The sequence below is a fragment of the Eschscholzia californica genome, unplaced genomic scaffold (genome assembly GCF_041429995.1).
Source record: "Eschscholzia californica isolate CP2 unplaced genomic scaffold, dmEscCali1.0.p SCAF_2, whole genome shotgun sequence".
Lineage (NCBI taxonomy): Eukaryota > Viridiplantae > Streptophyta > Magnoliopsida > Ranunculales > Papaveraceae > Eschscholzia > Eschscholzia californica.
Genome location: NW_028238309.1, coordinates 47625745 through 47638134, shown reverse-complemented (window position 1 = coordinate 47638134; position 12390 = coordinate 47625745). Strand labels below are relative to the sequence as shown.

General features: G+C 38.0%; 1 protein-coding gene and 1 pseudogene across 3 annotated transcripts; both read right to left on the bottom strand.

Moving 5' to 3' along the window:
* Positions 1-46: 46 nt before the first annotated feature.
* On the bottom strand, positions 47-6193 carry LOC147558520 (uncharacterized). Of its 2 annotated transcripts, none has more exons than XM_086660211.1 (6): positions 3798-6193; positions 2387-2518; positions 1677-1930; positions 1377-1588; positions 579-843; positions 47-495 (listed from the first exon to the last, which is right to left on the bottom strand). In XM_086660211.1, the coding sequence occupies exons 2-6, from the start codon at positions 2478-2480 to the stop codon at positions 199-201; spliced, it is 1122 nt and encodes a 373-aa protein (XP_086516337.1). In that variant the 5' UTR covers positions 2481-2518; positions 3798-6193; the 3' UTR covers positions 47-198. The 2 variants fall into 2 exon arrangements, with proteins under 2 accessions (XP_086516337.1, XP_086516336.1); XM_086660210.1 differs by having other exon boundaries at positions 2387-2566; positions 3798-6024.
* On the bottom strand, positions 3705-5899 carry LOC147558521 (pentatricopeptide repeat-containing protein At5g66520 pseudogene; annotated as a pseudogene). The gene has a single exon (XR_015234404.1). The product of XR_015234404.1 is annotated as a pentatricopeptide repeat-containing protein At5g66520 pseudogene (transcript).
* Positions 6194-12390: the final 6197 nt, after the last annotated feature.

The window sequence follows — 12390 nt, the reverse complement described above, 5'->3', positions numbered from 1 at the left end:
GTATTCAATGGAGGTGAAAGCTTCAGCAGCTCAATTAAATCTTAAATGCGAAAGAACGAATTGAGTTGTGAATTTCATAAGCCTATCCATTTTTAACTGCAGAATCTAACATATTGCCGAAACAAAAGGTTGGCACTAGAAGAAGAGAAATGCAGTAAACACAATGAAACAAATATCAATTCCAAACTATGAGCTTTCTTACTTCTCTCCAAGCAAAAGTGCCTTTACGATTTTATCACTCATACCTTCAGCATATGGGAATATATGGCCTGCACCTGTTAGCTCATGGTAGTGAATCCACGTTAGCTTTTCCGCAATATAGCGTTGCAGGGTAACTGGCACAAGCAAATCTTCATCTCCATGCCATAGATGGACTTCCCCTTCATTCGTCGGAAATGGATTCTCGAGATCCATGGGATCAAACTCCCAACTTCCAAAACCCACATTCAAATCACGATGGATAGACTCAGATTCACCTTGTTGCCTCACGTGTGCCTGAGTAGCCGATAAAGAGTTACTCACTATATGGTCTTTCACTTAACTTGTAGGAAGGAAAATAAAAAGTTAGAAGTAAATACCATATGGTCCTTGTTAATAGCAAGCTTGGGAAAGAGTTCTCTGTCCTGACGAGAAAAAATAGCAGGGAGATGAGCTGCAACACTTGAAGCAGGAAACCATTTCTGAGTGTTCCACCAGTAAGTGAGAAATGGTGCGTAATGAGCCACTCGAAGAGTCCATTGATCCTGTGGGAGTTGCTTTTCGTAAGCTTCTTTAGATAAATTGGCTGGAAATTCAGACCACCAGTAATTAACAACTGGAGCGACTAGTGATGCTCCTGCTAACCTGCCAGTATTTCAAAGTTCCAATTTGAGAAGATTCAAACTATAAGCAAAATCATTAAACAGAAAAAGAATGCAGATTCAACTAAACAAAAGGAGAACCGTTCTTCCAAAAATGGGACTAAATTCTCATGTCCATCGACCGAAATTATAAGTCCGTAACCAATACATTATTTCCTAGTCTAGACACTTGTATTCTCAAGCACACCCTCCACATGGCATTTTTATAACCTAGGATGTGTCTTTCTGTTGGGTGACGTGGACTACATGCGAGTGTTTCGGTGTATCACGTGTGGGCCTAGCTCTGATACCATACTAAGTTTCCTGACATCCGACCCAAAAACAATGGGCAATGAGCAGGAGGTCCTTGACATTATATTGTTAGTCAAGCAACTTCATGTGGTTGTTGTCCACGTGGGACTATTCTCACAGGTAGCACACAAGAGTTACATAGATGATTGTTAACACAACTTGTGAATACCAAAGCCTAATAGAAAGGAAGAATCAACGTAAGAAGAAAACTTGGCGACACCTTACCGGTGAGGGATGTACTTGAGGCAGCCCCAAACGGCTTGACCTCCCATCGAAAATCCAATTACATAGAATTTCGATCCTAGACCCAAATGATCAGCAAGCTCTGCTATATCCAATGCAGTACTCTTTTCAGTTCGTTTCGAATTTGGATCACTCTCTCCATACCCAGCCCTGTCAAAACTCACTAGGTAGATCCCTAAATCTTCAACTAGTTCCTGCGAAACCCACCTATTAGACCAACAAGATAAAGATGTAACACCTTCGAGAAAAGCAAAAAAGATAAGAAATCGTAAAATGTAGTACCTGAGATAAGGGTAATGCGTGATGTCTACAAGTATCAAAGCCATGAACATAAACAATCTTATATTTGGCTTGATCTTTTGGGACACCATGTTCTTTGTAGGCTAAGTATCTTCCATCACTGAGCTTTACTCTAGTTGCTGTAATAGGTGGGCCATTTGGAGTTCCACAAATCTTGGGTGGTGGAGGTTGAATAGCTTGGTAAGCCCACGCCGTAAATCCCATCAACGATACTATTGATATTGTCTTGAACATTCCTAATAGTGTCGAATTCCAATTGAAATTCATCAATTTGACTTATAAAGTTACAACAAATACATGTTAAGATATACTAGTAATTCTTTTCCGTTTGTAAGTTACAACTAACTCTGTAAAAACACTGTCTCTAACTCGTCTGAATGACTGATTTGAGTTGATTTTAGGTCTATCTGAGTCAAACGATTCAAATACAATTCCCAAGAATAAGAAGAAAAAAACACCTAGGACAACACCCATTTCTTCCAAAATCAGTCATTTATTGTAGAGAACACTAAAATATGATTCAACTAAAATCAACAGAAAATATGAGAAGGCAAATTAGAAATCAAAAGATTGGAGTTGTGAACCAGATCATTAGACAATGTGATCTTTTGATCTACCCAAAGCCAAAGAAAAATTACCCATTGAAGAGAAAAGAAATCTAGAGAGAGAAGAAGAAGAAGAAGAAAAATCACCTAATGGAAGTAGTGCAAGGGCACCATTCTGCTTTGATTTTCTTGTGTGAGCTCGAGCTGATGCAGCTGAAATTTTCCTGTTAACTCCCACCATTTCTGAAACCCAAACTCTCCACCTTCCTTAGTATACAACTACAGTGAAAAAGACCCCACCTTTCAACAAATTGGTTGTTGATAAACCTCCCAAATCAGAAACTATTTTAGAGTCCAGAGAGAGATGTAGTTTTCTTCAATGCATGGGGCTGAGCTGGAACAGCTACTTGTTCCACTATTTTTGGCTGTTAGGGAGTCGATTGAAGTAAAATGACACATACATACCCCCAAAGGATTGAGCTCTGGTCTTGAACTAATAGTCGTAGATCTCACGTGTTACAGTTAAATGTCGAAACATAGTATTTATACTAGTATAAGATAATTAACTCGACAACAAATGGTGATGTCTAAGTTTGAGCTCATCAAATGAGATAATATCCATATGTCTATTTGCGAGAGTGGAATTATGAGTTAAAAAATACAAATTCGGTAACCTAGAGATGCTAGGTCAGTACCAAGTTTTGATAAAGAAGCATCTTGATTAAGACATTCATAATCTCTTGTGAAATTTGTAAATTCAAAGTTGACTGAATTACAAAGAATAATCTAAATAAAAAAGCATCTATACCAGCAGCTGAAACTGAATATATATAGCAAATCTTTCAGATTGTCAGTTTTTCATTTCATTTTATATTAGATGCATATACTGCAATATGGTAGCTATATAACTATATGAGGTCCAAGTTAAGTATCACACCCTCAACAAAAAAAAAACCCTAAGTATCACAATGACTCATAAACTCTATCCAAGTAAATGAGTAAAGTAAGTGCTCCCTTTTAGCAAATAATACTATCAGCACATGGGCAGTCTGTAAAGTCACAATTCCATCATCCCTCTTTTAAAGAAAGTTTGGAAAAAGACCCAAGAACATGCACGCCCCATGCTACATTACTTTCACCAAGTACCAAAAATAAAAAATCAAGATTCTCTTGTTGGTGAGGTTGATACAAGAATGAATATTTGTAGGGCAGATAGAATTTATTTATATATATTTTAAGTAAGGCAGATAGGTTCAACAAAACAAAAAGTAAGGCAGATAGAATTAGACACACATGAGGGGAATGTTTGAAGATTTAGAAAAATATAAATAACTTAGGTGTGAGTATACTAAGGTGAATTCATTTACCTATTTCTTGTTATACGACTCCGATGAATTTGAGTGGTTGTCATTTATTTGAGTCAATCTAGATCAGTTTTAGAATAATTCTAAATCAGGAATCGTTGTCACAAGTAACCTGAAATGATTATTATGCTCTTGGCCAGAATAAGTTGGACTCGGTGACACAGATTCAGACAATAAAAGAAAACAAACACCACCTTAGCGTTTGAGATTTCTGACTCCTCAAAATGTCTGACTTGGACTGGAGATGTAGAACCCACCATATTTGATAACATAACTTTGTGTGTTTCCCACCATATACAGAGCACAAATGAGCATGACTTGTCTACTAAAACATAAGCTAATATCACCAGTACTCGTTACAAGAACAAGAACCATCTTTAAAATGATGAAACCGATTTTGATCTCTCAAAACAATATCATGATAGTAAAGTTTAGAGACCAGTTTAATGAAGGAATGACAATCAGAACAAACTCTTAAGTTCTTCACTATATGAATTGGAGCTCCCTTCTTGACATTTATAAGACCAAATGAAAGAGCTATTTTCTCACTGTGAAATCTCAATGATCTCTCTTTTCCTTCCTCTTCAACATCAAGAAGTACTTGGTTCAAATCAGGTTCATAACCTTCCAATTTCAACTCAAGTGCCATCTCTTCTAGCTTTTCAAGAACCATTGGATCAATCTCCTTCCCGACGAGAAATTCATGGATATTACCATTTAAATGTATCAAACTACAACCTGGAACTTTCTTGATGCCGTTGTCCTTCATCATCGATCTAATTTTAGCAACATCATTCCACATACCAGCCTTGGCATAAATATTCGATAGAAGAATATAAGAACTTGAGTCCTTTGGAGCTAACTCTATTGCTTTGGAGGCAGCATACTTTCCGTTTTCGATCTGCCCATACTTCAAACAAGAACTAAGAATAGATTTCCAAGCTAACATATCTGGTTCGACAGGCATTTCGTGTAAAATCTTTAGCGCGTGATCTATATGACCAGCTCTTCCGTATAGATCAATCATACACCCATAATGTTGTATTTTTGGAACAAGTTTGTAGTTTTCAAACATGTTTTTGAAACATAACTCACCTTCTTGAACCAACCCGCCGTGACTGCAAGCGGTTAGGACACCTAAGAAAGTTATATCATTAGGTTCAACTTCCATTGTTATCATGTCATGGAAGATCTCTAAAGCTTCTCGACCAAGGCCATGAATTGCTAAACCAGATATCATAGAATTCCAATCTCCCGTTATTCCTCTATGAGATATCGATTTAAAAACATCATAAGCGTTATCAATATACCCACATTTTGAATACATATCTATAAGAGCTGATCCAATAACCCCAGATTTTAAGCTAATCTTACTTCGAGAAATATAAGAATGAATCCATTTGCCTTCTTCGATAAAACCCAAGTCGGCAATGGCTGAAAGAACACTAACTATGGCAGCCGAATCAGGTTGAATTCCAGAACCCAACATTTTCCGGAAAAGAATTAACGCTTCCTTTGGACGACGATTAAGTACGTAACCTGAAATCATAGATGTCCATGAAACCACGTCTCTATGATTCATCTTCTCGAAAAACTCTCGAGCAAGCTCACATTTCCCATTTTTAACAAACCCATCAATCATTGAATTCCATGAGACTACGTCTTTCTGGGGCATTTCATTAAACAACTCGCTGGCTAAATCAATCTCCCCAACTTTACAACAACCAGCAATCATTGAATTCCATGAAAAAACATCTCTTTGAGGCATTTTATCGAACACCCTTCTTGCAAATTGGATTTCTTCAAGCTCCAAATACATTCTCAACAAGGAATTCGAAACAAATGGGTCAAATTGAAACCCATATTTCAAAATCTGGGCATGAACTTGCAAACCTTCTTGGAAAGCCGAAGACTTTCCACAGGCTTTAAGCACAGATGGTAAGGAGAATTCAAACCCATTGAATTTCTCCAAAGTTAATAACATTTGAGAGTAAAAAACTACAGAGTTTAATGGGGTTAGACTATCTGAAAAGGCTTTAATAATAGTGAAGAAGATGAAGAAATTGGGTTCTTGGATATGAGAAAAGATTGAAGCAGCGTATTCAAGACTGCTAGAAACACTGGAACTTGAAGAGACTAGGAGAAGTTTACTCATAAGATATGTATGAGAGACTAGACCGGATTTGATGATAGAAGCATGAATCTGACGCAATTCCGGCATAGTTTTGCAGTTTTCCAGCATTGAAAGGGTTGGAGTAATTGAGGGTGAAAGAGGAGAAACTGAAATGGGTTTCATCTGTCATGGATTCTTGGTTATGAACTTGTAGAATTTTACCCGCCAAAATTGCTTTAACAAAAATCAAACTCTGCAGATTTTTTTGTACCCACAAATACTTGCTAGTGTTAAAGTGGATTGAATATGAATTTTGCCGGAGACCAGTTTACCTAGAGCAACTCTCACACCAGCCCGTCTTAAGTCGAAAAAATAAGTAACTAATTTTTTTTTTAATAATTTAAGATAATACATATTTAAAAATAATACTCCCTCCGTCTCAAATTAAGATACCCAGTTTCCCTTTTGGTTTGTCTCAAAATAAGAGACTCATTTCCCTTTTTATCATATAAAATTCATTAAATTTTCAACATTACCCTTTATCTCTATATTACAAGTTTGTGCTCAAATATATATTGACCAACAACCAGAAAGGTAACTAAATCAAAATTACTTAACTAAGAATACTTACTTAATTTTTTTTTTACTACGAATATTTTGTCCTTTAATTTTATTCGATTAATTCATACACGAATTAAAAAGAAACAAACAAATCAAATTAAAAGACAATGACATCAATTGTTTAAAAATTGACTAACAAATACGTAGAAGTAAGAACTTTTCAGACCATTGTTTCAAACTTGATTCTGCAGAAATTCTAAGACATTATCTAGTAAAACACGGTCACATTCAAGTTGAGAAGGAAGATTTCCATTGTTTTCTAACTTGAATTTCTAGTTTGGTAAACAAAAAATTACTCTAGCTAAAGGGTACACTGTGTATGAAGATGAAAGTTATGACATATATAGAGCTCAAATTTTTGTATTCTTTGTCTAAATCAAATTTTGGCGGCATATTTTTTGATTGATTAAATCTAATTTTACTCTAAAAAAACAAAATTTAAGTTTCAACCAAATTTTACCTCCAAAAAACTTAAATTTACCTCCAAAAAAATTTCAATTTTCAACAATTTTTTCTGAAAATATTTGTGTCAATGGAGGAATTCTATAGAAGTCTATTTGTATTTGCTTGATTATTGGTAACAATCTAACTTAGAAGAAAAAATAACATCCAATTTAAAAGAAAAATACCATCTCATATTAGGAAAAATTTATATTGTTACCCAAAATAATTTGACCATTAAATTGAAATCCAATTTTCCTCCACCTATTTTCGGTAAAGAAATTCATTTTAGATTTAGTCTAAAAAAAGAATCACACAAATCTGAACATTAAATGAGGGTATAAGTGGAAGAAAAAATACGTGAAAATTTTGAAGGATTTTAGGTCTGGGTCTCTTAATTTGAGACGGAGGGATGTGATCCCAACATGACTGTTGAGATGTGCCCAACGGTCATGTTGGTGACTTCAGCCGACCATAAACACGGGTCGGCTGAAGAGGTCGGTTGGGACTCAACCTCAAGCACTGGTGTTGGACCTCCTCGCATGAGGTTAAAAATTGAAATTTTTCGTAATACTAGTGTTTTAATATACATCTTTATTTGTTACGGAGTAGGTCTCACCTACTGAGCCTTGTAAATTTCTTTTATTTTATGTGATTGTTTACTTTCTTTACTGTTATTATAGTTTGTTAGTTCTTTGTCATAGACACATGTTAGGAGTTTTGTTATACTATGATTGTTAGATTAAGAGATTGCGGTTCTTCTTTTAAGAAGTTAAATAAGAGATAGTAATGGAGTATATGTATCGTATCTAGACAATCATGCCCCACGCATGAGCTCGTGTGGATATTAGGCTACATTTTCTCCACAAGTGGTGAAGTGGAGGCGGACGAGAACATGGGACCCCTTAAGCTGGGTGGAATAGAACTACTTCTTGCATAAGACCATATTGGATTTTATTTTATTACCTATGTCTTCTCGAAGTCCATATATTTTTGTTTATTGCAAAATTTTATTTAGCAATGATAGAAACATCACCTATCATCGCTATAATGCAACCACAAGAATAAAGTAGAAATGAGTGCACAACAAACGAACAACAGAAAAAACAATTCAAATATTGAATCAGATATGTGAAGAGGGAAATACCTCTTGAATAATAATAGCTTGAACACAGAGAGAGAAGACAAGAAAGAGAGAGAGATATGTGAGAAGATTTCTCTGTGTGTTTTATTCATTGATTTACACAAGTATTTATAGGTTTACAAGGGATTTACATATAGAAGTAATTTAGGAATAATGGGAAACTTCCCTATTCATGAATATTGGGAAACTTGGGAAACTTCCCTATTCATGAATATTACAATAATTAACAACTTTACATAATAGCAAAACTGCTATATTCTAACACTCCCCCTCAAGTTGGAGCCGAAAGGGACGTGAGGCCCAACTTGCCAATAATCGTCTTGAATGCATCAGCTCCTAGTGGTTTGGTAAAGATATCCGCTAGTTGTTCAGAAGTTGGTGTGAAACGAGGAGCGATGACATTTGCTTTGATCTTTTCCCGAACGAAGTGACAATCAATCTCAATATGCTTTGTTCGTTCATGGAAGACTGGGTTATCGGCGATATGGAGAGCAGCTTTGTTATCACAGTGAACCGTCATGGGTGAAGAATGTGTGATGCCAAGATCTTTGAGAAGGTACTTCAGCCATTGAAGCTCACTAGTGAGATGTGCTAGCGCACGATACTCTGCTTCAGCAGAAGATTTAGCAATCGTTGGTTGTTTCTTGGATTTCCAAGAGAGAGGGCTAGAACCCAACATAGTGAAGTAACCCGTGGTAGAACGACGAGTGAAGGGGCATCCAGCCCAGTCAGAGTCACAGTATCCAGTGATGTGCAGAGAACTGGAAGAAGAGAGAAGAAGGCCATGGCCAATGGATCCTTTGACATAACGAAGGACCCGATGAGCAGCATCAAGGTGAGTAGTGCTGGGTTTTTGTAGAAATTGACTAAGATTATTGACCGCATAACAGATATCAGGACGTGTTACGGTGAGATAGAAAAGACGACCAATCAGCCGTCTATAAACGGTGGGATCCGGAAGAGGATCACCATCAGAAGGACTGAGGCGAAGTTTCTGTTCCATTGGGAAAGGAGAAGGACGACATGCCGAAAGACCAGAGTCTTTAATGATGTCAAGGGCATATTTGCGGTGACAAAGGAATATGCCTTTGGAGGATCGGGAGACCTCGATCCCTGAAAAATATTTAAGAGGACCCAAATCCTTGAGAGAGAAAGTGGCGTGGAGAAAGGATTTAAGTTTGGAAATGGCGGATTCATCATTTCCAGTGATGACAATATCATCTACGTAAACTAGAACGTATAGATGTACGTAAGATGTGCAGAGAGAAAATAATGAATAGTCAGAGAGGGATTGAGTGAAACCCTTCTTGATAAGGACGGATGAAAATTTTGAGAACCATTGACGAGATGCCTGTTTAAGGCCATAGAGAGATTTCTGAAGGCGACAGACTTTGGACTCCCCCTGTTTGGAGAAACCGGGAGGTAATTTCATGAAGACCTCTTCATCGAGGTCGCCTTGGAGAAAGGCATTATTTACATCTAGTTGGTGGAGAGACCAACCTTTAATAGACGCGATTGATAGAAGAACGCGTACAGTAACTAACTTTGCGACGGGGGCAAAGGTGTCATGAAAATCGAGACCCTCAATTTGTGTGTATCCTTTTGCTACAAGACGGGATTTGTAGCGTTCAATGGAACCATCGGCTTTGAATTTGATTTTGTAGACCCATTTACATCCGATGGCCCTTTTTCCAGAAGGGAGGTCTGTAATGGTCCATGTGTTATTTGATTCTAAAGCGGCAATTTCTTTAGACATTGCCTCACGCCAATGAGGTGATTTGACGGCTTGAGAAAAAGAAGTGGGTTCAACGGTTGTGATTACCGAATTAAGAAAGACTTGATGAGAACCCGAGAATTGTTCAAAATTTAGATATTGAGTAAGAGGGTAGACCACATCAGAATCCGGGTAAGAGTGACAGATGTAGTCATTGAGATGAGTGGGTGGTCGACGGTTGCGGGATGGCCGTGAAGGATGAATTGGACCATCGGGAGGAGGCGTCCCTAGAGATGTGGGTGCGTGATCGATGGAGGAGGGAGCCGGGCTCTGGCTTTGGTCCGTGAGGAGCCCAAGAGTGCCCGAAGAGGAGTCGCTGTCGGGCTGACTCGAAGCAGAAGGGACAGAGCCGAAAAGCCGTGAGGGAGTGCCTATTGGCACATCAGACGCTTGATGAGATGCTTGACGAGGAGCCGATGGTGATGTCCTCGGAAAATTAAAGGAACCATCATCGTGGATGGAGACCATCGGTCGGTAAGGAGGAGGAGAAGAGATCGGATGTTTAGACAACACCGAAAATTTGTCTTCGTAAAAAAGGACATCACGAGAGGTGATTATTTTACGAGAATTCAAGTCGAAAACGCGATATCCTTTTTGATTGTGGGGATAGCCAACGAAAATACCCGGAGATGCTCGGGAATCTAACTTTGTTTTTACCAAAGGACGTCTAGTAAAGCACAGACATCCAAAGACCCGAAGATGGTCAAATTTGGGAGGAGAACCCAAGAGTTTTTCATGAGGAGAAATGCCTTGTAATGTTGGTGTTGGCAATTTGTTGATGAGATATACTGCCGTTAGAACACATTCACCCCAAAAGGAAATTGGGAGATGGGCTTGAAGACGTAAGGAGCGTGCTACTTCCAGAATGTGTCAATGTTTTCTTTCGACGATGCCATTCTGTTGAGGAGTATGAGGGCAACTAGTTTGATGAATAATGCCCTTCTTACGGAACCATGATTGAAGTTCATGATTCATAAATTCCATACCATTATCAGATCGGATTGATTGAATTTTCGGAATAGGAAACGTTCCTTGTCCGGATTGTAAATTGGAGATGGAAGAATCAAATTGAGTTGATATATAATTAGAAAAATTCTTGAGAAATTGAGTAGTGTCGGATTTATTTGACATTAAAAAAATCCAAGTGCAACGAGTAAAATCGTCCACTAAAGTTAAGAAATAACGACAACCAGAGTTTGAGGGGACGGAGAAAGGTCCCCATAAATCCGCATGAATTAATTCAAAGGGACGAGAAGAAGTAGAATTGCTTAACGAAAAAGATAAACGTGTAAATTTGGACAAGGGACAAATTTCGCACGGATTTTTATTGAATGAAACTGATTTCATACATTGAGTTCTTGAAATTAAAGACTTAAAAATAGAAGAAGAAGGATGTCCGAGGCGCCAATGCCAAATATCGGAAACATCTTTATTATATAGACTATTACTAGAAATTGAAAAGGAACAAATCCTAATATCCGTGCGGAGAAAGTATAGTCCTTCGTGGAGATCACCAAGTCCAATCCTCGTTTTCGTCACTGGGTCCTGAAAGACACATGAAGAAAAATCGAATGTTACTAAACATCGAAGAGAATTGGTGAGTTGGGAGACAAAAATTAAATTGATTTTAAATTCCGAAACATGTAAAACGTTTTTTGAGAATTAAATTTGAATTGAAAACAATCGTTCCAATGTGACGTACTTGAATACGTTTACCGTCCGGTAAACGGACAAAACATTGAGGTGGAGCATCAACATAATGTGAGAAACGAGATAAATAACTACATATATGGTTGGCGGCACCGGAATCAATAACCCAAGGAGAAGAGAGGAATTGAATACCTGTAAAGTTAATACCTGCGTCGGTAGATCCTTGAGTAGGATTGGAAGTGCCGTTAGAATGGCGTTGGTGATCGAGAAGTGAAAGAAGACCTTGATATTCCTCTTGAGTTAATGAGGTGGCTAGAGGTGCTCCCGTTGGAGGATCAACCGTCTCGGTTACGGTGGCGGCAAGTGGACCGGTCGGTCGTGGTGGGCGATTTGGCCGAGCACCCGAGTTGGAACGGTTTGGATAACCGTTTAATCTATAACATGTAGCCCGGACGTGGCCATGTTGTTGACAATAGTCACAAAAGGGACGAGCTCGTTTAGGACGTTGAGCGTTTGGTTTCTCCATTCGAAAATTTCGTTGATCATTGTTGTATGTTGCAAGGGTGGCGGCTTCCGGTGGATTAGAAGTAGCGGCCATGATATTTTGTTGGATTTCTTCTTGTTTGACAAGAGAATGAATCTTTAGGATTGAAGGAAAAGGATCCATTAACAAAATTTGACTTCGAATTGCCAAAAAACGGTCATGAAGCCCTTGAAGAAATTCCATAGCACGTTCTTGATTAGTACAATCAAGTAACAATTTCCCTTGACCACAAATACATGGATCGATTACCATGAGGGATTGTAACTCATCTTGTAGAGTTTTGAGTTGAGTAAAATAGGAGGAGACATCATGTCCTTCTTGTTTGAAGGATGAAATTGCCCGTTTCAATTGATAAATTTTGGGGGCATTGGTTTGAAAAAAACCTTTCATAAAGATTACGCCAAATATCGGTGGCACTTTCATCGTATAAAACGGAAGACCGAACATCCGGAGCAATGGAATTGATAATCCAACTACTAACAAGATCATTACACCTTCCC